This window comes from Phaenicophaeus curvirostris, chromosome 16 (genome assembly GCF_032191515.1).
Source record: "Phaenicophaeus curvirostris isolate KB17595 chromosome 16, BPBGC_Pcur_1.0, whole genome shotgun sequence".
In the NCBI taxonomy this organism is placed as follows: domain Eukaryota; kingdom Metazoa; phylum Chordata; class Aves; order Cuculiformes; family Cuculidae; genus Phaenicophaeus; species Phaenicophaeus curvirostris.
Window position 1 is genome coordinate 11027905 of NC_091407.1, and position 25532 is coordinate 11053436.

General features: G+C 42.1%; 1 protein-coding gene across 1 annotated transcript; it reads left to right on the top strand.

Annotated features, from left to right (window-relative positions):
- The first annotated feature begins 2328 nt into the window (after nt 1–2328).
- On the top strand, nt 2329–25275 carry EMP2 (epithelial membrane protein 2). Its single transcript, XM_069870579.1, has 5 exons — nt 2329–2487; nt 18229–18340; nt 20522–20615; nt 21959–22105; nt 22689–25275. The coding sequence occupies exons 2-5, from the start codon at nt 18263–18265 to the stop codon at nt 22871–22873; spliced, it is 504 nt and encodes a 167-aa protein (XP_069726680.1). The 5' UTR covers nt 2329–2487; nt 18229–18262; the 3' UTR covers nt 22874–25275.
- The last annotated feature ends 257 nt before the right edge of the window (nt 25276–25532 follow it).

A 25532-nucleotide genomic window follows, 5' to 3' on the forward strand; every position in this document is an offset into this window, starting at 1 on the left:
TCATCAAGTTCAACCATTCCTGTCAACCACTAAACCATGTCCCTCAGCACCTCATCCATCTGTCTTATAAATCCCTCCAGGAATGGTGACTCAACTCCCTCCCTGGGCAGCCTGTTCCAGTGTCCAATAAGCCTTTCCGTGAAAAATTTTTTTCTGATGTCCAGCCTGAACCTCCCCCGGCGGAGCTTGAGACCATTGTCCCTTGTCCTGTCACCTGTGGGGGGAGGGGGGATGACACAGTGAGAGGGATTACCATGCCACCAGATGCCATTTACTCCATTTGAAGTGCTTGTAGTGTTTGGTAGAACTGGTGGCACTCAGTCTGCCAAAGCAACTCTTTCAGTCTTTGCGTGATTTCAATTTTTAGCAACGCGAGAGATTCCTAACAGTGGTATGTGGCCACCACTGCTGCACTTCAGAAGGGCTGAAGGTGTAATGAAGTGAGGTCATGCTACCAGCTTTTGAGTAGTAACCAACACAGTGTTTTACTCAACAGAGTAGTTACTATTTGTGCAAGGACTTTAGTAACAGGGATGGTGTTGCTGGAATTCACTACAGCATTGCCGGAATTAGCCAAAGTTCTTACAGAACAGGTACTCCCTGAGATTGGGAAACCACCACCTGTACACATGAGATTGGTCTGAATCCAAAGAGTCACGGTCTAGTTGAGTTTTAGGTAACATCCAAAACAAACCTTAACAGCAGAACTGTAACAGAAGGTAAGGCACAAAAAAACCCAAACATAAAATAGACAGGTTTACAGACACAGTGGAATAGTCAGATTTTCTCCCGAACTTTATACAGTGGAAAGCAGTAATCCAGAAGAGCAGGTGAATGCTTTTGTCCCTCTGAGCAAGCACAGGCCGTACCCACACCAAAACCTGCAAGGCAGCCGAGAAGATGAATTACCGTCTTCATTCTGCTTGTGAGTAAACAGCTGAATGACTGTCACTCTTTCTGGCTGGTGACGGTCATTATTCCAACCATTTTGTCACGTATTTTGTGAAAACTAAGCTGCAAAGGGACACAGCTTATTCCTGCTTGCTGGTGGTGATGGTGCTTGGCGAACCTCTCCAGGAGCTTTGCGAGGTGTGGGAATACCGGGCTCACCTGAGCTGCCCGGCGACAGCTTTATAAACAGACGAGTTTTCCTCAGCTCTGCACGCACGAGTTTTTCTCCGAGTTTTTCTCCATGTCGAAAACATCGGAGAAGGCCGAGGAGGAGGAGGCTCTGCCCCAACAGGGCACTTGCTGGAGGCGGCTTGGGATCAGCAGTGGGGGCGGCGGAGGGAAAGCACTGGGACATGGGCCCCGCGGGATGGAGAACCGGGGCTCCCCTCGCACTGACAGCTCCTGGGCCTCCCCCAAGGGGAAAGACCCTTCCCTTGCCTGACGCGGGCAGCCGGCTGCCATCGCCGCCCCTCGGGGCTCTGCGGGGCAGGTGCGATGTGAGATGAGACCCTTCAGGACTCTGTGGGACGGGTGGGATGTGGGATGAGCCCCCTCAGGGCTTTGTGGGACGGGTGGGATGTGAGATGGGCCCCCTCGGGGTTTTGTGGGGCGGGCAGGACGTGGGACAAGCTCTTGGGGCTCTGCGGGACAGGCTGGATGCCAGAAGAGCCCTCGGGGCCCCGGGGGCGGGATGTGGGACGATCCCTCGGGTCTCTGCGGGACGGGTGGGATGTGGGATGAGACCCCCTCGGGGTTCTGTGGGGCGGGCGGGATGTGGGACAAGCCCTCTGGGCTCTTCGGGGCGGGCTGGATGCGGGATTCGGGACAGGCGGGATGCAGGACGAGGCCCCGGGGCTCTGTGGGACGGGTGGGATGCGGGACGAGCCCTCAGGGCTCTGCGGGGCCGGTGGGATGCGGGACGATCCCTCAGGGCTCTGCAGGACGGCTGGGATGCGGGACGATCCCTCAGGGCTCTGCGGGACGGGTGGGATGCGGGACGAGCCCTCAGGGCTCTGTGGGACGGGTGAGATGCAGGACGAGGCCCCGGGGCTCTGCGGGGCCGGTGGGATGCGGAACGAGCCCCCAGGGCTCTGCGGGACGGGTGGGATGCGGAACGAGCCCTCACGGCTCTGTGGGACGGGATGCGGGGCGCGGGACGCGGGAGGAGCCCCCGCACGCCGCCGTGGCCGCCCGGAGCGGCCCCTGCCCGTCGCAGCGCCCCGCGGAGCCCCGGCTGGAGGGCGGCTCCGCCCGGGGAGCGGGCCGAGCCCCGCGGCCCCGCCCGCGCTGCCCAAGGCGCCGGGACCGGCCGGGCGGGGAGGGCCGGGCTGCGAACGGGCGGGGAAAACTTCCTCCCGTGCTCCCTCCCCGCACGCACAGACACACACAGACACACACACACACGCACACGCACCTCTGGCTCCGCAGGCGGCCGCGGGCGCCTTCGCGCGGTGTTTTCTTTCCCCGCCGGGGTCGCTGCCGCCGCCGCCCCTGCAGGACGGACGCACCGGAGGGTCCCGCGCGGAGCCCCGCGCCGTGAGTAGCGCTGCCGGGGCGGGGAGAGTCGAAAAACAAGGGGAAAAACTAAATCGAGGGGGTTGTTTGCCTCGAAACGAGCCTCCTTTGGTCTCTCGGGGTCGCTGTAGCGGGCGGGGAGGGCTCCGCTGGGCAGCGGGACGGGAAAACGGGGCTCGCGGCGAGCGACTCGGGCTGAAGCGGCAGAAAATCCTCTCTCTCCGGGGGAAAATCTCTTTTTAACGCTCCCCGCAGCGCGGTTTGCGCCCCCCGGGCTGGTTTCGGCAGTCCCCGCCCGGCGCTGAGCTGCGATCCGGCGCAGATCCCGGGCTGCGAGGTTTTCGTCACCGTTAAACTTTGTTATTTTTATTTTTTTTTCCCCTTTGAGTCGATCCACGCTTTCAGTCAGCCAGCCTGCCCTTCTCAGCGCTGTTTTTCTTTCCCCCTCTCACGCTCTGGAGGTTGTGTGCTGGATTTCAGGGCTTGTCGCGCTGAGTATTGAATTGGGGAGGTCAGCTCCTTGTTTGGACATCTTTGGGAAGAAAAGTGCACCGCTGGCCTTTCCTCAACAAACGTGCTCAGGGCTTGCTCCTGCTCATGGAACCTGCAGTTCGGCCTCTGCATTAATATCTTGGCAGAAATAGTTTGTTCACATCGTGTAGGGAGGTCTTCTCCCTTCTCCCCCCCCCCCCCCCCCCCAATCTCTAAGTGATCAGTAATTATTGCAGTTGAGCCTCTTAGAAGTGTCTTCTGGCTGAATACAGGGCTGGGGAGAAACCCACTGAATACAGACTAGAATTTCTTAGCGTTTTCTTCAGGAACTTTGAAAGTAAGCAGCTATGGTTGGCTAATCTTCAAAAAAGAAAAAGTAGCACTTTCTCTTCACTTACTTTCAGTCTCTGTACATCCAGTGCTGGTATGTTAACTATGTAAAATAAGCCTTCTTGCTTGCCTGAGCAGATGTTTTTTCTGTCAACTAAAATACTCTGCAATGACTCTTCCATCTAGACCTGCTCTCTGGTCTTGATTTTGAAGGTTTTTCTGTCCAGGCAGGAAAGGGTAGTTGATGAAAAGAGATGTGGGGCTGGACTGCCAGGACTGAGATTGCACGTGGGTGCAGAGATGGATAGGCAGGAGTCCACACAAATGGTGGGGGAGCACTGGGCATGAGTTTTATAGTGAAGGGAGAAATGCAAATTGAAGTTTACTGGAGAATCTAGCTACTTTTTAGTATGGGATTGCGTGACAAATTAAATGCCATGCTAAGGAATGCATCTGGGGTATAGGTACTTAACAGCTGGTAAAATCAAAGTGGGAGTGGAAACAAGTGTGTATGGGTGTATGGAAAACAGTTCACCAGAAGCTGATGTGAGTTCATTCAGTGGAAGATGTATGGACTTGGACTTTGCTTCAAAGACATTGAAAGAACAAACTGTCACTGTCTTCTGCGTCCCTTTGTGAGCTTCTAGAATAGAATTGGAGAACAGACTGTTGGGATACCTTGGAGTAGATTCATCCTTCATGCTGAATAAAGACGTGTACAGATTTTATCATGTCAGCTGCGTGGCTGACATGGATGTTACCAGGTCAGCTGTCTGCCCAGCCAGGAAACCAGGAATTACTCTGCTGATAGCCACCAGCTATGTGAAATGCAGCAATGCCCTGAAAATTCTTAGAAGGTCATCAGTTTCTTGTTAGTATGCTCTTTTGGGAAGAAAACCAGTCTGTTAATATAATTTAAAATAAAAACAATTTACTGTCAGTCGACAAGACACTACTGGTGTTGTATTTTTTATTTGTGGTCTCTGGAAAGACTTCTGTCATAACCACCCAAACAGTGTTGATTATGCTGTGGATCTACCAGTGAAGAAAAATAGTGTGTTCTGCTGACTTACGCAGATTTAAAACGTTGCTATCACGGGAAGTTGTTCAACAGACTGAGCAGGTCAGGAATGAAGGTCTGCTGCAACGTCATTCTCTTAGACAAGGGTTCTGTCTCAATTCTTAGATGCCGTAGTTACTGTTTCTGGCCAACATTGCTTAAAAGAAATTAACATCTTTATCTTATACCTATTTTCAGTTAATACACTCTTCCCCCTTCATTTTATTAGCATCTCTCACTTAACAGTTGCCTAGTATCTTTCTTCTACTTTTGTTTTCATGTCTTTTCTTTTGTTGTCTTGTTTGTCTCAAGGTTGTTTCCCATCTTGGGTGTGACATGCCTACAATGAGTAGAAGAATGTTGTACTGATGAGTCCCATATGGATATTTAGAGAAGCAAGCCCTTCCTCCACTATTGCCAAGTATATTAGTTGTAGTCTTAGCTCCTTTCATAATGCTGTTTCCCATGCCATTTAAAAATGAGACGGATGGCAGCACAAGGAGACTCTTCCCTTTTCCCCACAGTGGTTTGTGTATGTTTTGGTTTTCGACTTAGACTCTATGTTCTATTTGTGTTTTGAGCATCATGTAAGACATGACACCACCACATAAATCAGTACAAGAATGTGTTTAATTAAAGAGATAAGTAGGTCTCTGGGGACAAGATCTTTTATATTGCTAGCCAGCAGAAGATGTACTTTCCAGGTCTTACTGCCCTGTTCCTGTTGGAAGAAGACCCAGCAGAGTGAAGCACTGTGTTATACAGGAACTAATAAGAAGGAGATTTACTCTGAAGTGTACTAAACACTTTATATAAAATCCATGTCATACTTCAGCACAGCCAAATTTGAAAGTAGAAAGGAATGCACAGCTTTAATAGAAATCAGTTTGGTCTCAGAGGGAAAGCAGGGGAAACATAAGCACAGCACTAAGGAATTCCATTCATGGAATTCAGAGTTTGTTAGGGTTGTTTTGGTTTTTGGATGCTTGAAGCAAACCAGGGATCTTTGCTTTCTTTATTGAAAGCTTTACTGTTTTATAGAGAAGATAATTTTGTGAAATATGTCTCAATATGTCAGGTGATGCTCATGACTTCATCAGGAAGATAAGCATCTTCATTTTCAGAAAGTATATCTTGCTGGGTGGGATTCAAGAGAAAGCCTGATGGTCTGAATTCATCCATCAAAGGAATTATTATTTCTTCACTGAATGAGGAAAATGTAATTACGCCTTTTTATTTTGCCTATGAAGTTTCATGGGCAGGCTTAATGATGGTATGTGCATGCCAGGTGAAGCCTCATAATCTGGGTGTGACCTTAAAATATAACCCTCTGGCTGTGTAGAGATGTTCACAGGAGTCTGTAGGTGGGGCAGAAAGTGGACTGACTCAAACACCCCTTAGAGATGGCTATAGGATATGTATTTATGGTTTAGTTCACTGATTCTTAAACACTGTGCTTTATTTGGAATTGCACAGGCTGCAGACAGCCAAGGCGGGCAGTATGAACACTCAGGTGTTCGGTTCAGACCTTCTACGAGGCAGAAGGTGACCTTCCGAAGTCCCCAAATGCCCATGTTGAGATGCCTGTGCTGCTGGTGGTCTCTGCAGGCAGCCTGCAGACTCAACTGGTCTGTAAGGCCAATGGTTCTCAATCCACAGAAGGAACAAACCAGCTGCTTAATTCAGACACAGAAACAAACCACAGTCTAGGGACTGCAGGAAGGGTTTAATGTAGAGCTGAAGAGAGCAGGCTGAGCCTGTCCATTTTTTTCATGTTCCAGCCTTTACCTGGCACTGTGGCTGGTATGAAGAGATGTGGCTCTGCAGCGTTGAGGTGGAGCCGTAGGGTAGAACAAAGTTGATGCCGGTGGTAGCGGGAGGTGACTGGGCTCTGTTTCCATCGAGAAACCAGAGTGAAGAGCAGCAGTGCAGCCGGGGCACTCAACTGTGCAGTGACACTAGTGTTAGAAATCCTTCTATCCAACCTGGTAAAGTTCACGTGGCAACCTTCAAGTTTTACTTTAACTGCATCAATTACAAATTAGAGTGAAAAAAAATGACATTCTGAAGGTAGGCTGAGTATTAAATCCAATCATATGGTACGTTTTTTGCTGTGAAACAAAAGAGTAGTTGTGGAAAAGCTTGCTCTTTTTATTTTATAGCCAACTGTTGTGCTGTCAGAGATGTATTTTCACACTCTTGATAGATGATGTGTTAACTCTAAAATCCATAAACCCAAAATTTCTCAATACAGAGCTAGTCAAAGCCATATCAAAACACGCAGTTTGGAAATTTTACAACAGTGAATGTAACACATTTAATTGCTAGCAATTTTCATGGAGCATCTGTTAAAGTTAAAACAATATCAGCTTTCATTTCTACTGAATTAAACGCATTGCTTTCAATCTGGAAAGACAGACCTTTTCTGCCTTTGTTTGTTAGTTAATTAGGTGGAACAACATAAATCACTTGAGCCGTTCTGTTGTATCTGGAATGATCTGTGGATAAGCAGCAGTCTGTAGTCAGTAGAGCTCCGGGTCTGAGATGTGCTCTTAGATCTATATTAGTGGCTCAAGTCAGTGCTGCAGGTGTGCTTCGTTTTGCTGTTCATTGGGTCAGACCGAGGACACACTTAATCTGTCTGATGACAAGGTCTGGTATTATACTTGGTCTCTCCCTTCCTCCCCTGACGAGGTATTGAACAACCTTAACAGAAACGTGTGGCCACACAGTGATCGAGCAGGGGTGAGGCCAGGCCACACCTCAGTTCAGTTATTTGCTTCAGAAGCAGGTTCCCAGGAGGCTTCTCATAGCTTGAATAGCTTATTGGTACACCCCCATGTCATTGTCCCAGCTCCATGAAATGGCTGTCACATTCTCTGAGCCAGAGGCAGGGCTGTGCCTGTGGGCCGCAATCAGCTCTGCGGGTCCTGAACGCAATGGTGGCCCTTAAGTTGCCTTCAGAAAAAGGACACAGGCCTTCCTCGTTCTATGTAACTTTACCACTTGACGAATGAATCCTTCTTAAAGCTCGGTGTGTGTCATCGGTCCCCTAATCCCTGCCGGTATTACTGCACTGTACTGTTCCGCAGGCAGCTTTGCTCCTAGCATTACCTGAAGTCTTTGAAGGACAGGAGAGAATTCTGCAGAGTACCAAGGGCATGGGTATCGTGCAAAAGCACGCTGCAAAACATGTGAAGACTTCAAATAAGCTGTTGGGATGACTTGCAGAGGAGTGAAGAACTGGAGGGACCTCTCAGGTCACCAGGTCTGCTCCTCTGCTAGCACTATCACTGGATCACACAATCTCTTTTTGTGGAGGCAGGTATTTTATTCCTCTGCTGTGGTGATCGTAAGGTTGTTCCAGAACCTGACAGCTGTCAGAGTTATAATTTCCATCCTAAATGTGCTCACACCTTCTTTATAGCCATTTGTTTTCATCTTTAGGTTAAACTGTTCTTCCTTCCATGTGCTTGCTTTGACCTGCAAGCAAGTATATCCCCAGTCCTCATTTTTGAAAATGAACAAGTCAGGACGAGAAGTTCTTGTCTTGTTCAGCTTATGAAAACAAGCTTTTAGCACTCTCAGATCGGCTTGATTGTTAAGAAGGTTTTAATGTGTACCACAACTTTGTTTACACTGGAGTGGTATCTGCTACACAATTTAAAGCAAACTGGCTGAACAGTGAGGATGCATTGAACGCCTGAAATGATGTGTGGGGTTTTTTTCAGTTTTGAAGTGTATGTTTAAACTCTGCTTGTAGAGTTACAAACATTTTGTAACATGTTTTGTAGATGCCACTGTAAGAGAATACATGCATGTTTTCTAAGAAACCAGAGGTTATAGTTGACAAGCAGTTCCTTCTTTCAAATTACTGCTGAATCTTCTCAAACAGATGTGTCCTTTGAGAACTTATCTCTTGAAAAGATTGCTTCCGTGGGGTATCTTTCATTGAAGAGCAGTTTGTATTAGCATTTTTCCAAAGGCGTGTGACTGCATAAACTCTTAACTGGATGAGCAGAGAGTGGAGAGGGCACAAGTAACGACTATGGTGGGAATTGGAGTTGAATTGTAACCATTTCAGGTGTTGTTTACTAATGAGGCAGTCTACCTTACACCACTGTGGATTGTGTTGGAATTTATAAGCAGCCATAGAATGGGTTAGATGTGAGATTACAATTATGTAGCGTAAAAGTGCAGTTACAAGAAAAAGTGCTTTAGGGAAAAAGGATGATATAAAAAAGATTTACTTCTGAGGAAGGTGCTGGTTTGTGCTGCTAGAGGAGGACAAATATTATCTTTCTGCTGAACACACAAAATCTTATAAAGAGCAGTTTTGAAAAGATGAAGGCTTAAAGACTATTATTCAAACATGCCTGTAGTCAAGGGTCTGTCTTGTACCTGCTGAACTGTCTTCTCAGGGTATAGGGGCTGTTACACTTCTTTTCCAGGTTTTGCTGGCATATTTGAATACATCTATCTTGTATCTTTTAAGCTTGAGGCTGTTTTTTAGGATTTCCAGGTAAGACATCACAAGGCTCATTTTCCCTGTAAGTGCCACTTCCCCACCCAGTGACAGGGCATTGTATTTGTGTTTTCCCATAGGTCCTGTCCACAAAGGCTTCACGGCAGAGTGACTTGCCCCTGCACACGGTAGGGCCCTAGTGAAAGGAGCTGTAGGGCAAGTCTAAACCCAGTCCAAACTTGTTTGCAAATAAATGGCCAACAATGTTGGAGAAGCAGCATCAGTGCTGGCATCCCTAGGTCAAAACTTCATTAAAAGCATTCCTAAGAAATGAAGAACATTAGCTTCTTTGGGTCTCAGAATGCAAAGCTAGCACTTTGCGTTTTCATTGCATTTTTTTCTTATTTTCCTTTGGGAATGTATGGGATAGCAGGGTTGTAATTTTCCAGACTTTGGAGTTCTCTCTTAATAGCATAGATCTAATGAGGAGGACAGGGTGAAAAGGAATGGAGGAATTCTAAGGAAGATCTGCCAGGCCTAACTGTAAGCACAATCTGTTCTGCTTTTGGTAACCAGGTAGGTTTTGGAGGAGGAGCTAAGATTCAGTGTTTATGACATAGATTAAGAAAGAACTGAAAAAGTGCTTCAGTATCACCTGAGGCATAGATGATATGTAGGCCAAGAACATGAGCTTATCCACTCTACGTTCACTGTTTGTCAGGGAGCCTCACACAGTACCAACAGGATGGACAAACACCCGATCACCACAGTAACAAAAGGCTTTATTAAGCTACAGATACACATTTATATAAATCTTGGTGTGCAGAAAAAGCAGACCTCAGGGCTTTAGTTGCCAGGCAAGATTTTCTGAAAGAAGCTGCATAAAAATGAAGTCATAGAGTATCTTGCCAGTTTGTCTCCAAGCCCCTGTGTCTCTTTATCAAAATACATAAAGCAAAATGCTTTAGTTGTGCTGGAGTTTGCTGGTTCTTAACACAACATGCTGCAAGGGCACCAACAAATCTAGATCTGGCAGAATGCTTATAGTTTCACTTTCTGCAGTTAAATTACAAAAGCATAAGTGTTGTAATTCAACCAGAGCTCTGGAAAATACTGTGAATGATTTTTTGCTGTATTGATTTGGTTTTTTTTTTTTTTTTTTTTCCTACATAAAAGGAGCAGGGAATTGTGTTCAGGGAACATTGTTTCATTTCCTTTTGATTTCCTTGTTTTATGATGAAGGACTTTGAAAAGCCGCTGGAAGTGTAAGTGAGAAGCTCTCTTCTTTCCACATAAAATAGGTAGCACAAAGAGCTGTGGTCTTGATTGTGTTCCCAGTTAACTAATTGTTCCTGAACAAAAAGAGCTGATGGTGGCTGTGCCGTCTAGGGGCTGACAGGACACTTAGCCCTTTTGTTTCAGAGTCCAGTGTCAAGCAAGGGCCTGAAATTTTATTTCTTGCAGAGCATACGTTGTTCTTCAGGCTTAGCTTTATACCAGGAGAAACCTGTGTGGGAGCCTGTTTACTATGTAGGCTGTGACTTTCGCTTTGCAGTTCTCTCCTGGATTCCTGTTCAATATTGTAGAGATTTGGTTAGAACAAACCAGCGCTTCTTAGAGGTTTGCTAGCTGGTTGAAGAGCTCACTGGTTGAAAGAGGACATACTGTTTCTGTATTGGTTGTTAGCTCTGTAGTACCCGAGCAGGAAAACAGGTCAGAGTTGGAATATGTATCTGAAAGTGAAGAATAGGTCAGCTAGGGTCCAGTTCTACAATGTATTCGATTCCCTGAAAACAGTGAATTTGTGAGCAGAAATACAGAGACTTCCACATCTGTTGGCAGACCTGTATTTTAATTGCTGAATTATGCTCGGAAATAAGACTTTAATAAAAGGGAAAACACAGTTTCTATGTAGTATATCTGTGAGCTCCTGCAGTAGCAGCTCACTCATGCACCAGAGAACTATCATGGCATTTTCTAGGCATTACTGGCAGCAAAACCCTTGCATGCAGCTTAGAAATCTACACACAATGTTAGCTTCAAGGTTAGCACTCCTGTCCTATGAACTGTTTAAAGACTGATTCCTTAAAGTAAGGCTCCCAAGCCATCATCTAAAATGGAACTAACATGCTTTAGTTTTCTTCACTTTTCAAATATGCATTGATGACAAAGGAAAAGTAAGAAATTAAGGAAGGCACAAGGAGCACCCTCCGTATGAGGACGGGCTGAGAGAGTTGGGCTTGTTCAACCTGAAGAAGAGAAGGCTCCAAGGAGATCTTATAGTGACCTTCCAGTACCTGAAAGGAGCCTACAAGAAAGCTGGAGAGGGACTGTTCATAAAGGCTTGCGGTGATAGGACGAGGGGGTATGGGTATAAACTGGAGAGGGGCAGATTTAGGCTTGATATAAGGAAGAATTTCTTCACCATGAGAGTGGTGAGGTACTGGCACAGGGAAGTTGTGGCTGCCCCATCCCTGGAGGTGTTCAAGGCCAGGTTGGATGGGCCTTGGGCAGCCTGATCCCGTGGGAGGTGTCCCTGCCCATGGCAGGGGGGGTGGAACTAGATGGTCTTTAAGGTCCTTTCCGACCCAAACTATTCTATGATTCTATGATGTGCTTATGCTTTCCTGACTTCTCCTTGCATGACAGAAGGCTTCTTCTGTAGCTGCAATGGAAAGGATCCAAGTGTGTCACAGTTCGGGTACGTGCACAGTGACACAGAGGGGTTCACAGAATGACTGAGGACAGTGAGGAAGGGCACTGCGCTGAGTACTTGTGTGGGGCTAGCCTTGCATCTTGGGCACATGGCCAAGTTAAGCCTGCAGCCACAGTGAATCCAGTGGAAATTACTCAAATGGTGGATTAATGTACATATACCACCGACTGTGAATAGGGTCAGAGCAAAAGTCAGCATGGAAAACATTGAAAGAGCAAAGTGCAGAAAGAAAGTATAAGAGTTTGGACATTACCTGCCTCATTTTAAGGAATATCTCTCAGTAAATTATATGTTGTAATGCTGGTGTTCCCAACTGAAATTAACTCAGGAGGAATATGAAATTGGAGTAAGTTGTTTCAACTGGTATAATTATTCCCTTGGTGTTAAATTTCCTGATTTTCTTGTCCTTATTTTGTTTGATATTTAGTCATGAGAGAATTGTTGAAATCCTCAAAGCTTTTGTTAGTTTGGGAAAAACTCTGCTGAACTCTGCTGTCTGAATTTACTTCAGTTTTGCTTTCAGTTCTGAGAATCACACAAGAAAAGCAGAATCCTTTGCATTTGGTGAAATAAAAAAAAAGATATGAAAGAAGAAACATATTAACGTTATTGTTTTCCTTATGCACCAGGGAATTTCATGCAAGTTTAGAGACAATGGTACAGGCAAAGCATGAGCCAACTCCTGAGTTCTCTATCATATGACAGACACCATGAGATGTGGCATAAGAACACTGAGCTAAACTAAGCATCGTAAGATGGCAGACTTCTCGTGCTACCAGTATACTGGCTTTTTCTTCTGACTTCACAAATGCAGGCTTAGTTATTGCATTGAGTGGCAGAAGAATTGATTATTAAGTGCTTCGATTGAATTTCACACCAGTGACCTCAGGAAACTTCAGCTGAATCAAATCCTTATTGATGGCCCCAAGACCTGCTATTCTAGTTGCAGTGAAAAATCTCAGTGCAGAAAGCTGCAGGTCCAGTAACTTGTTTCGCAGGATCCTCTTTGCCTTCTTTTGGGTGTGTCTTCATCACGCCAACCGTGGGTGACAAGCAGTAGTCTCACCTCCTGCCTTGGTTTGTACAGAGCAGGAGCTCTTCTGCGGTGTTTTCACTGTGTTTCTAGAAGTATAGACCCAGATTGTCTGTGTTGAGATTTTCTTCATGCCTGGACTCAGATGAAGATGGTACAAAAATCAGAATCTTAGGAAGTGAGGGCAGCAGACAGTGATGTAGGTAAGCTTTAGCCTTCTCAATGCAAATAAGCACAGGATAAACATACTGTACTATGTACACGTTTCTCTGGTTGCAAAAATCAGGTATGCCCAAACACGAGAAATATCCTGGCAGCAGAATTTAACCACATGGGAAGAAACAAAAGCATGGGTTGTGGAGACAACATCTGGACTGGAGTGTAGTTACAAGCCTTCTGCTAACAACTCTCTAAGACAGAGTTTTCCTTTTTGCTTGCTTGCTGTACTAAACAGTGGAAAACATTGAGATGGGCATGTTTCTTTGTACTGTTGGACATTAAAGATAAACTTTATCTTAAAGATAAACTGAGACTTTTTGGGGGGGAGATGAATGAGTAGTTTGACATTGGGAGACAATCCAGTTTTGTAATGTGATTGTTTACCACAGTACAGCAATGTTGGGAACCCTGGCCTGGATACTTTTTTTTACTGTGCAGTTCTGTGATTGTTGTGCTGTTTTATCTTGTAAAAAGGTACTTGCCTTTGCACGTCTAGAAGATTATAGCACAGGCCCTCTTTAGCCCCCTCTGGTAGAGCACATCAGGCTCTCAAAATGAAAGTACTAATTACTGTTTCCAATAGTTTGTATTACAGAAAAGATTAAAGATAAGTGTGACTGCTGCATTTATCCTCCCTGTGCAAAATAAGGTAGCACTGGAGTATTACCCAGAACCAGCTCTTACGCACTAATTGAAAAAATCTTTGTTGTTAATGTAACGGGCCTTCTGTTTTCAATGTGTTTTGTGTAAATGTCCTGCAACTTAACAGCATTTGCGGGAAACCCTGTTACCACAGCAAACTGGGATATGTTCAGCAGGATTCTCGTGACTTACTCTTCCTGGGTTCAGTGACAGTCTGCACTTCCAGCTCAGCTGTACCTGTACTTTTCTGCCCTACAACATATTTTGTAAAGTGGTATTAAACGGTGAGGCTTGCAATTAAAGAGTTCATGTTGACATCCAATGTCACTCTTACTATAAACCCAAAATCTGTTTTTAATGTCAAGTGATGATCTAAATCAAATTTTATATTCTCTTTTGTCAGAGCTTTTTTGGAGATTAGTACAGGGAGGTTCCTGAAACAGCTCCAGATTGACAGGGGAGCAGGGCTAGAAGGGGCTGCTTGAGGTCTTTTAGTCCAGATGCCCACATCAAGCAGGGTGTTAGTTCAGGATGCTCTGGGCCTTGCTTCAAATTATGAAGAGGTCTGAGAATGGAAATCCCACAGCCTCCTGAGCCCTGTTCCAGTGCTTAATCATGCTCATTGACTATAATTAACACATTTTTTCACAATTGGTATATTCCTTGTTGTAGCTTGTGACTGTTGCCTCTAGTCTTTTCATCATGAACTTCTGAGAAGAGTGGCTCCACTACGTCTACTAAAAGGCACCTGAAGTGTGTTCAAAAAGCTTTTCTTGTGTGTGTGTGTAAAAGCCATTAAAAGAATTCAAACCAATTTGGGGAATGATGAACAATATCTGCTGCATCACCCCAATCTTCATTCATGCCTATACTTAAAAATCATAAACTTGAGAATTGAAAGCATAGTGCATATTACTTCAAATGACAGAATGTAAAAAATGACTCTGCCCAGGAAGCTTTTTTTGATCAATACAAATATTGTTACCTATAATCAAGAGACTAAAACAGAAGAGTTGAGCAATGGTTCATTCAATCAGCAAGACTCCTGTAAGAACATGAAACCATTTCATAGCAGCATGTATTAGCACTACTAATACAGCACTGCCTCCAAAGCTGCAAAACAACAACGGGAAAAAATACAACAGAATCTCCTATCATGTCACACACAGATGTGAAAGTTTTACATGAAAAGTCTGATCATTTCTGTGCATCTTCTTAATATAGTTGTTTGCATATTCCTTTTCAGTGCAGTAGTACGAAGTACTAGAATCCTAAATTTATATGATTTAAAAATGTATTTTCTGTTCTTATTATCATCCCCTTTTAAGCAATATTTTCTTGTGGCTGCATAAATTAAATGTAAGAGATTATAGGATTTTATTCTAACCCAAATTGCTGGTTGTTCTGTTGAGCAGAATTAGTTCAGCCAGGTTAAACAGCAGTGCTAGCTTATTTGTTCTTGCAGGTACCCTCTGTTTTGAAAGAGTGAGGCAAAAGTCACTGCCAGGTGGCATGCTGTTGGTTTGGGAAGCTTTGGCAGGGGGTTCAGCTGCTGCTGAAAGAACCAGGAACAATGGTGAATCTGAAGAGAGCCCTGGAGAAACAGTTCACGGTGAATAAGAAACAAAAAGGACTACAGCTAGTATGCAGTACGGGATGTTACTGACGTGTTTGGTTAGTAATAAATTATTCAAGAATCATGAATGATAATGCAAACAGTGTTCTCAGAAATTGTCCATGTGAAAACATAGCTGTGTCCTTCTCTTGCTGATAGAGAGAGGAAAGGAGCTGCCTGCTCCTAGGAGAGCTACCCAGGCTGGCCGTCCTTAGAGGATCAGGGAAGGAGGAGCTTCTTGTTGAGGGAGTGGAAGAATCTTGAGTATCCAAAATAAGCTTTTAAGTTCCAGCATTGTCTGGTTGCTAATAGTCTCCACTGAGAGATAAGTCCAGAGTTTCTGCCTTGAGAGGGATGCAGACACTCTCGGAGCTTCTGTGTTGTTGCTGGTTGTGTCTTAGAAGAAGGGAGCTGCGCTTTGTTTCCTGCGCGCAGGTCACATAGAGCTTAGCTGGAAGACCCTCCTCGTGTCAGTACTCCTTGTGCAGGCTGTGATGAACCAGAGACGCTCCTTCTTGGTCTCCGTAGGAAGAGAAAGTTGGGAGGAGTGATTGAAGATGACAGGTCTTTCTGTGTGCTTTGGGGATCCCTGTTCAGGTGTGATAGAATGGGTTAACAAGTTATTGTTGTCTTTTCCTGGTATTAATTACTTGGAATGGGTCCATCTCCTTCCTTTCCCCCAACATATTTAATTCCCGTGTCTGTGTATAGTTGTAGCACTGTGTGCACAGAAGTTGTAGTGGCTCATGAAAGAAACAATTACCAGCAAGTCATGAGGAAGCATCTAAAAATGGTTGTTCTGAAGGTTCTTCAGAACAGAAACGTCAGACTATTCTTACTATCCTTTATTTTTTTTGTAAAGTCAAAACAAAAAGCTCCTTCATTCAATTTTGTCTTTATTTGGTTAAAGCATAAAATGTCTTCTCCTCGTCACCCATACATGTTTACCCATCCTGTTTGTAACACTTCTGTTTATAGCTGAAAGCAGTGAAACAAAAACATTCACTTGATTGAAGATTAAATGGATCTTTCTGTACTGGCAAGTCTTGATTTTGCAAGGTTGGTTTTAATTAGGTTGATGTTTTTTGTCTCTGTTACTTTATGATGCTTCATGTAGTAAGATGAAATTGTATTGTTATTCTTAAAATAATACCAAGTACAATTTGACTCTCTCTCCTTACATGGCAGATGACTGTTGCGTTGTTGGCTGCTTAGATACCATCTGTGCAACAAATGAAACTCAGAAAAAAACCTAACCACAAGACGAGAGTGCTGTATGAAGGCTGGTACATTTTACAGTGAAAATATTTTGATGTGGCATTATACAAACCCACAAAATATCTTCTTTTCCTTCTTCCTTCCTTTCATTCAAGAAAGGCTTGATAGAGAGCCATGAATGACATTTCTAGAAGCAGGGGATCTTGAGTCATCCGCAGAATTGGCTCTTTGGAGGAAATTGCCACTTCTGTTCTTTGTTGTGGCTGTGAAGGCGAGGTTTAACAGTGAGAAAATGGGAAGAAATCAAAACTTGAGTAGATGCTTTCATTATTTCAGGATTTAACTAGCTTTCCCATACAGTCATTCCAATTAGATACAGATATAAGATATCCGATCAATTTTCGTTTTCTCAAAAGCACCTTAATAGTGTTTAGCTTTGTGCTTGCTGTAGCGCTGCACTGCAGTGAAATACTGTGCGACAGCGTACATGTAAGGGATGAGCCTGGAGCTTCTAGTCTCTGTTCAGCGTGTTTATATGCTGTCTATTCTCTTTTTGTTAAAGTTTTGCAGAGTAGTTGTATTTCAGCCAGATGAGAATGCCAGTGGAGCTGCTTTAAAAATGCTTTCAGAGTAGTCCTTTTATTTGGTTAAATGCTCCCTGTGGTTTGTGATTCTAGTAAATGGCAGCAGGGGAGAGAGAGTTGCGCATGAAAAATATCAGGGAAATTATAAAAAACCCCAAACATAGTTGCCATTTCATCTGGATATTTGCTGTGTTATGTTAATGGGATCATTGCACATCAAGAGACTGCGTCCAAAGCAAAGCAGTGGTAGAGCATGCATAACGTACTGATGAGTGATACCATGCAGATATTGCTATAGAATGGAGCACATTAAATGCAAAGAAAAGTATCTGCAAGACTGCAGATTCCATATAGAGTATAGCATGTGGTAATTGGTGAGCATTTTTACACAAAGAAGAAGAAAAAGATAATATATATGCCAAACACTTGGACCATTCTGTGTATTAGTAACCTTAGTTTTCCCTACCTTGATTGTTATGTGCCCACAGATTTCTTGGAGATTCCAGTTCAAATAAAGTTTGTGGTTCCTTTGTACACAAGATTTATTTATTTTTTTTTCATTTGAGGTGTGAAATGTTAGTAACTGCGTTAGATAAGGTATGAAGATAATAGGTAGACTAGAGGGAGTATGAAGTGACTGAACATAATGTAGCTAACTGGATTACATGACTAATGGGTTTATTCTGCCCTACCAGTCAGAGCATTACACTGGAGAAAATGGTAGCCCTAAGTCATTCATCAATGGATAAAACTTGTAACTATACAAACAACGGACAACCTGTATGAAACCTAAGGAACAACAAGGCTGTTAATAAATCTAGGAGGTAGTTATTGACACACTTGATGGCGTTCTACAGGCATCCTTTTGAAATCTGTACTTTGACAGCATGGTTGAAATAAGATTTTACCATATCTGGTGGAAATTCTAGCATCACATACAAAAGAGGCTGTAATTTGAAAAGTATTTCTCTGAAAGTCAACATGAAGGAGTGTTTTTATATACTTGCTGGAAGAGCACACAGAAAGAAACTTCTCTGTGTGTTTACTCACTGTAGCCATCCCACAGGCAGGTTGCAAAATGCATCTCTTGGCTTCATTTCAAGTTGTGATTCATTTTAACACCAGTGATGCAAGTTAAGTATCACGTACAACAAACAAAGAGTTGTTATGCTGATGAAAAATCTGATTAAGTGAAATCTTTTATCTCTGGAGGAAAAAAACGTGCTGTGGACTCAAACTGCATGCGATGTTCCTGACTGACAGCACCTCATGCTGAAATACACTCATGCTGACCTTGACTACTCACAGCCACATTGAAATAGTGTAATAATGAATTGGTCAGGTAACAGCTTTTAAAGACTGTTCATATATGCGCTTACTTTTAACAGGTTTATCTCAGACTAAAGCCTTTGCAGATCAAGGATGTTGATTCTTCTGGCTTTCATTATTGTGTTTCATATAACCTCAGCGGCACTGCTGTTCATCTCAACTATTGACAATGTAAGTGTCATTGCTTCTCTTTTTCTTTCTAACACAGAGATGTATGTTTGGTTCATAAAAATGAAGTTATTCTTCTCTAGTTGTCTTCAGCTTGATATTGAAAGCACGTAACTTTGTTAGGCGCATGGGTCTGCTTATACATTTTCGTAACAAATAAACGTTGACTACATGTTGCTGATATCCATGGATAAGACTATAGAGGTACATGCTGTACATTTGTATAGCGTTATGTTATAGGGCCATGTTAGGGAGCTGATCTTCTCCCCTGTAAGATATTTGGCCAGCAAGTACTGTTAAAAATACTTCTGTGCTTGCAAGATGGAGCAACAGCGCTTGATTCAGCTAGATAGAAGGGGAAGGGTGGCAGGGGGTGGGGAGGGAATCTGTTGTCCTTTTGTGTTAAGCACGTGAAGTCAAATAGCTCATGATTGTTGCATGGGGAGAATTTCAGTCAAGTATGTTTTGCCTCAGAAGTGGTTGTCCAAGATGCCCAATTAAGTCATGAAAGAAGCACCATGAATTTATTTGTTTCCATTCAGTTAGGCAGTTTCAGCACAAGGTTTAGAATAGTTTATATTGCATCCTTTTCAAATTTCCTTTTTATTTTTATGACCAGGAAGAATTTACCTTCCTGTATTTACATCTAGCACTTTACTCGATTTTGTTCTTTCCAAACCAGCCTACTGTCTTGATTGGTACTCTTAACTGTGCTCTGGAGCCTTTCTCTAAGAGGTTTGGTGTATGTCCAGGCTTTTAGAATTAAAAAAATCGTCTGCTGAAAATACTTCACTATACTTGGAGGAGCTGGTTTGAATCCCATAGTCTCTTCCAAGTCTCTCCAAGTGAAATGATGTGTTACCCACAACTTTTTGTTGCAAAATTATACAAACTCAGATGTTCTCTTTCAGTCAGCCAGTTGATGTGTTCCATTGAAGTAGGTCATTAATTGAGCACTAAAGCGGTTTGTGTTACCCTGCTCCTTTGAATAGTTAGAAAGCTAGGACAGTAGATGCAGCAACATATTCTGCTACATACAAATCAGATTATTATAGAATTAAAGTCCCATGCACTCTGCTTTATGTCATTAGCTACTTTTAAACAGCTATGAACTTAAACTGTGTAACCACCTTCTATTAGGTTTTATCATCTTTAGAGGTTTTTTCTAGTGATGAAAATAACTCTGAAAGGATTATATAGTGCTCAGAGCTGAAAAATAGTATATTGAAGTTGGACTGCAAAATTCAAATGAATGGCATCCTGAGAAAGTAATGCTTTTTCTTAAAACACAGTTACTATCACATATGCCTGCTGTCATAATATATTATAGTTTTTATTGCAGTATTGTTTACAAAGCTGCACAGTAAGCTGTGAGGTTTCTGGAATGTCTGTTTAAGCAGCAGATGCTACCAGGAGTCATATTTAAAAGTCATATTTTTCCAACTCTAGTCAAAACAAAGGCCTGGGTAGCTATCGGAACGGGAACGGGTTTCCTGAGGAAATGCCAGTTGTGTGGTGTGCTCACAGCATTTCGCAGGCTACCGTAAAAATCTGTTTGGTCATTGTAGTACTATTTTGCATTAAATGTTAAAACAGCAAAACTGAAATACCACAGGAGAATCTTGATTTGTTGCTAGCCACTTCCAGTCAGATGCCATAGTGTACATCCTGCATTTGCTACATGTCAAAATTAAGCTGAGATTAAATCAATTCAATGTCAGGAACCAGAAAATTTGTAAAGAGCATCTGGTTCATAGATGTATACTCTGCTATTTCCTGCAAATTAAAAAGTGCTGTGCCTTTAGAGGGTTGTGCATCCTAAACAGGATCAAGATGAACAAGGCAGATCTTGTCTAGGTATCTTAAGGACTGAGAAGTCACTGACTTTCCAAAATTTCTGCCTCAACAGTGGAAAATCCTTTGGGCTTTGGGCTGTTTAAGGTTGCCATCTATTCCCTTTCTGATGTGACACAGGTTTGAAATGAAAAAGGCATGTGAATAATGATATCTTCTTTATTTGAAAGTGCCATTAGATCTCAAATGTAGTTTGAATGGTTAACTATCAAAACTGCACAGAAATTTGTTCCAGCTGATGTATGTCTTCAGGAGGCACTTGGACAACTAAGGAGTTTTGTGTTTTGTTTGGTTTTTTGCCTGCAAGAGCTCTTTACATTTATTTTACAGGCCTGGTGGGTAGGAGATAATTTTTATACAGATGTCTGGAGGGTGTGTTTCACGAATAATAGCACCTGTAAGGCTATCACTGATCAGTTCGGAGGTGAGTGTTTCTCCATGTGTCTGTTTCAGTTCCTTTAGCAGGAAATCTGTTGAAATCACCACAAACTTTGCAGAGGCAAGGATATATTTGTTCAAAAAACTGCATGCTCTAACTATTCAAGTTGTCTAAAACCTTTCAGACTAGCTTTTCATTTTAGAAAAGCAAACTGTTCCAACAGTTTCTGTAAGAAGAAAACAGAGGGGAACTGTCAGGTGCACTTGAAAGCCCAGTGCAAGAGATTAAGCACAAACAATGGATGCTAATGAGTTCTTAAAATGTTAGATGAGGTAAAATCAGTGAAGTCCTCTGAAAGGGTGGCTAAAGTGATAGAATTCGTCTCAGACTTGAACCTAAAAATACTGGCTGTGTATGGCCATGGGGGAAGAAGTGGGAGAAGGTCAGAGCATTAGCTGAAGTTTTAGCAAAGAACTTCACATACAGCACAGCCCAACATCCTGCTTTACAAAAATAAAACAATTTTCAAATGTTAAGTTCACTTTATTCCTGTACTTTGAATCTTTGTGTATATTAAAGAGGTGGATGATTTGAAGAGGCATGTATCCAAAAAGTGGTTTTGTTTTCCAAGTGTTAAGTTGGTTTAAAGTGCGACTGTGCTGCACTGAGAGATGATGCATTATGCACAGCCACGTCTAAGCTAACATGAATGTCACAGATTTGCATTTGATGTCTCTGTTACTATGCATTCATTGAAATTAGGCACCAGAACCAGCTAGATGATGAGTAGCTCAGGTCTGTCTGCTGGTCACAGGGCTGCTAACTGCAGTGTAGCTATGCTAGAGGAAGGCTGCTGTAAGGAGGTTATTGATGTGTAGCTTTGATTGTCCTTATTATTGCAGCAGTTACACAAAGCAGCTACATGTAGTTACAGATGTATTAGTTACTTTATGTCCTAGTTATAGCAAAGTAATTCACAGGATGAAAAACCATAATCAAAGGAATCATATGTGCCAAATGTGGGTATCCTGTCTGGTTATATCTTATTGGATAGAGCTGTCTTCCGGTCTGGTGAGAGGCCCAGGTCTATGCTTGTGAGCGATACGGGGCACCTGGTAGTTTCACTGTGCTTTTAGTGCATAGATGACAGCAGAGGATGTGGTGTGGGAGGAACAGTCTCTTCAGTATTTTTATTCCATTTTATTAAAAGTTTTTAAAATTCCTTAAGCCACTGGCTGTATTAATATAAAGGAATCAGAGAAGAACCACCCTAGGTAGTGCTTGCCGAAATGGTTGTAACTGTACCTGCTGAACTCCTGCTTACAGAACATTGCAAGAGTAGCCAAAGAGAGTTGTATTTTTAATCAAGGCTTCTTTTGTTTTTGCAGAGTATCAGTCAATTCAGGCTGTTCAGGCCACCATGATCCTATCTACAATTTTCTGTTGTGTGGCATTTCTGGTTTTCATTCTTCAACTCTTCCGTCTAAAGCAAGGAGAAAGATTTGTGTTAGCCTCTATTATCCAGCTCCTGTCATGTGAGTGATATTTCAACACTTGTGACTTTAATGATGTTTGCATGAAAGTAGGAAAGGGAAGGGGAAAAAGGTTTCAAAAAGAATAAGCTGCATGAGAAACTGATAGGGCTTTTGAGGTCATAGCTTATCATTCAGATTTGCTTGAACAGTGAACTGCTACATTCTGTGCTATTTAGGCAGTTAAAACATGGATGACATTGCTATTCAGAATAGAGTCATTTAAATTTTGAAGGGAGAGAATCTGAGATTGTGAACTCCTTCAACAAATTAAATAACTCTGTAATTGTTACAGGCAGGTACTTCCTTAATTTTTGTAAGTCTTTAAAACTATCCAGATGTTTGGAATCATTTTGTGTTCATTAAAAATGACATAAATACACAACAGCACTTCAGATTTAATTCACGCCAAAGAAACTGGAGACATGTCCTGAAATGCTCCCAGCTGAGTTTGAGGATGGAAAATGTGTGTCTGCGAAAAGAAGACATTGCTGGAGGCAGCCAACAGAAAAGAGACAGGATAGTTATTATGCATATTGATAATATTTTAAGATGCTAAACTACTTCTATTTTCTTCCTCCTCCAGGTCTGTGTGTTATGATTGCAGCTTCCATTTATACAGATAGGCATGAAGAACTGCACAAGAGCCATGAATACAGCATTCAAGTTTCTGAAGGCCGATATGGCTATTCCTTTGTCTTAGCCTGGATTGCATTTGCCTTTACTCTGATCAGTGGTGTTATGTACCTAATATTAAGGAAACGTAAATAATTGTCAGCAGCTAGTTATTTCTGTCACTACAGTACAAAACCAAATTCCAGTAACCATTTTGTATATAATCATTTACATGGTTTTGTAGTAAAAGTATTGTTTCTCTAAAAATGTACTGTGTTCTTGGTATGAAACAGATTTTAAAAAATAAAGGCAGGTTTAATGGAATGCCTGGCACTGACAGGTCAGGAGCCTGAGCAGGACAGAGCCAAGTTGTTTCTCTTACATAGTTCATCATCATAAATGTTTTTCCCTTTACTAGACATTAACAGTTTGTTCCTGGCCTCTAGTAGATAGCAAATAAAGCCCATGCAAATTAATTTGTAAGCAATATGCTAACTATATTCCTGTACCAGATGTATCTCTTTGGGATGGGATAAATATAGGGGGATTAAAAATAAGAAACAGATCACAGTGAAAAAGTGAACAATTATAGAAGCCCAGAGCTGCACTCAGTGCGTCTGTTCTGGCAGAGGACTGGTGTTCTGCTATTTATAATGTGCAGTAAGTGTCATCAAGCTTTTGTTAAAACCACTTGCTTTGCTAAAGTAAACAACTCCTTTTTGTAGTCCAGCAAATGATTCTCAGTTGCCTTTCACATTTAATTTAAGCATACAGAGCATTTGGTGGCAGAATTTACCAGCAAATTCATGGCACAACTTGGGACCGTCTGAGCAGTAGGAAAGACCTCACTTAAGCCCTATATCTGTTAATTTTTGTGCTGTGTATTGTCCTTCTGGATGGAAGAAGAAAGGGGAAAAAAAGCATTACCTTTCCTACAGCCACAAATTTCTAAGCAAATTAATGATCAAGCAATGCCAAATTTCGGTTTCTACAGCAAAATGCAACATGTTCATTACATTGGGCTTTTATTATATAGTGATTTCATAGCTAATATATAATTTACAAAAGCATTCCTGGAGTCTGCCCATTAGGAAATTGGCCTTTAAAAATTAATTCTAAATTCCTTTGTGGATTTCACTTGAACTAAACATTCTGACTAAATAAATCAGAGTGCAATTACTATGCTTATAAATTCTAGGATAGTTTTTGAAGATAAAATGACTTGGTGATTTTTATTTTTCAATAATGTAAGATAAATCTGTACTGTAATACCAGGCTTAACTGCTAAGCAGTGTAATACTGGCTTCGGGTGATGGTGATTTGGGAGATCCTTGTGGAGAACGAAGTGCCTTTTTCTGGTTAGGCGCAGCTTTGATGCTTAAATATAGATTTGACTTTCTAAGAGCACTAACCACGTGTTTATTTTAGTGTATTCACTACAGCCAGCCCAATACACAGGCAACAAAAAAGTAAGTAGGTTTTGAATGAGGTTTTATACTTAATGTAGAATAAATTTGTTATTACAGATTAGTGTAGTTCTACTGAAGTTGATACTTACTGCATTATATATCAGCTGATAGTCTGACCCATCCCTTCAGATAATTCATCCTTGATCTCTCACAAAGTAAAAGGTCAGGTGCATAACTGTATAGGAACTGCCTCCAACATGACTAATATTGTATATATTTATCTCCATTCCTTGAATGCCCTAAAATGCTTTGGCATGTACTTGTCTTTTGGGAGCAAAGAAAGTCCAGCAAGACTGTTAAGAAATTAGACCAGTAAGCAGGACAGCACATTAACAGTAATAACAGTAAAAACCCCAAATCAGTTGGAGCAAAATGTATTCTCATCAGTCCAGCACTCTGCTAGTGTTTTGTCAGGTTTTTTTCTCCTAGTGGGAATGCTCTGAATTTCAAGAATTATTACCCTACTTTTTAAAAAAAGTGTTTCTACAGTTTGATGAATACATTTCAGATTCAAAACTTGAATTTTGCTTGTGAACAATGTATCTTAAATAAGCAGCTGCAGGTTTAAAGATGAAAGCGAATAGACTCTTGGCTAGGCATTTTTCCAGTTTTATTCAAACACAAAATAGTAAGAGAAATTCTTAAGGAAATATGGTTTAGAAGTATTTTATATTTAGAAGACAGTCCTGTAAAATTGTAAGTTAAGCTGTTACACCACTGACTTGAAGAGATGTTTCTTGCCTTGATAATAATTGAGTCATTTATAGAGCAAATATTTAAAGTAAAGATATATATATACGTGAACACACAGCTAAATTCCACAGTAAAAACTCCATCCCTTTTATTAAAGGTGAAAAGCCCCCACACCACGGTGTACAAACTGCAGCATATGCATGATGCTGCATAAAACAGAACAGATGGGAGTGGTCTGCATATCAAGAAAACAAATGCCAAAACAGTTTGAACTAGTGTTTTAACAGGACAAACGTATTCTAGAATATTCTTTCTACCTGATATGCCTTTAAAATATACCATTTTCTATGCTTTATATTTTCCAAAACTGTACACAACAATAAAGTTAAAACAAATTCTTGTACTGTAGTAGCAACCTCAATACATTTAGCAACCTGACTTTGTTTTTAAACTTGGGTTAAATTTACACAATGTTGGATGAGAAACAGTTGAGTACTTGCATAAAGAGGTAAAATTAAATTCTTCCTGCCTGTATTAGAACCGCAAGCTAATTATTTCTGTCCTTTGTTGAAGATCTTCCAGAGTAAGCAGACAAAATATTAGTGTATTGAATATTTAAGCGTATGGTGTCAAAAGAATAGCTGAGTAATGCA

What these genes read in the sequence shown, in the direction of transcription:
- EMP2 (XM_069870579.1), top strand. Translation starts at nt 18,263, where the DNA reads ATGTTGATTCTTCTGGCTTTCATTATTGTGTTTCATATAACCTCAGCG. An exon ending in TCATCTCAACTATTGACAAT is followed by an intron (nt 18,341 to 20,521) that starts GTAAGTGTCATT and finishes TTTATTTTACAG; the next exon opens with GCCTGGTGGGTAGGAGATAA. An exon ending in TATCACTGATCAGTTCGGAG is followed by an intron (nt 20,616 to 21,958) that starts GTGAGTGTTTCT and finishes TTGTTTTTGCAG; the next exon opens with AGTATCAGTCAATTCAGGCT.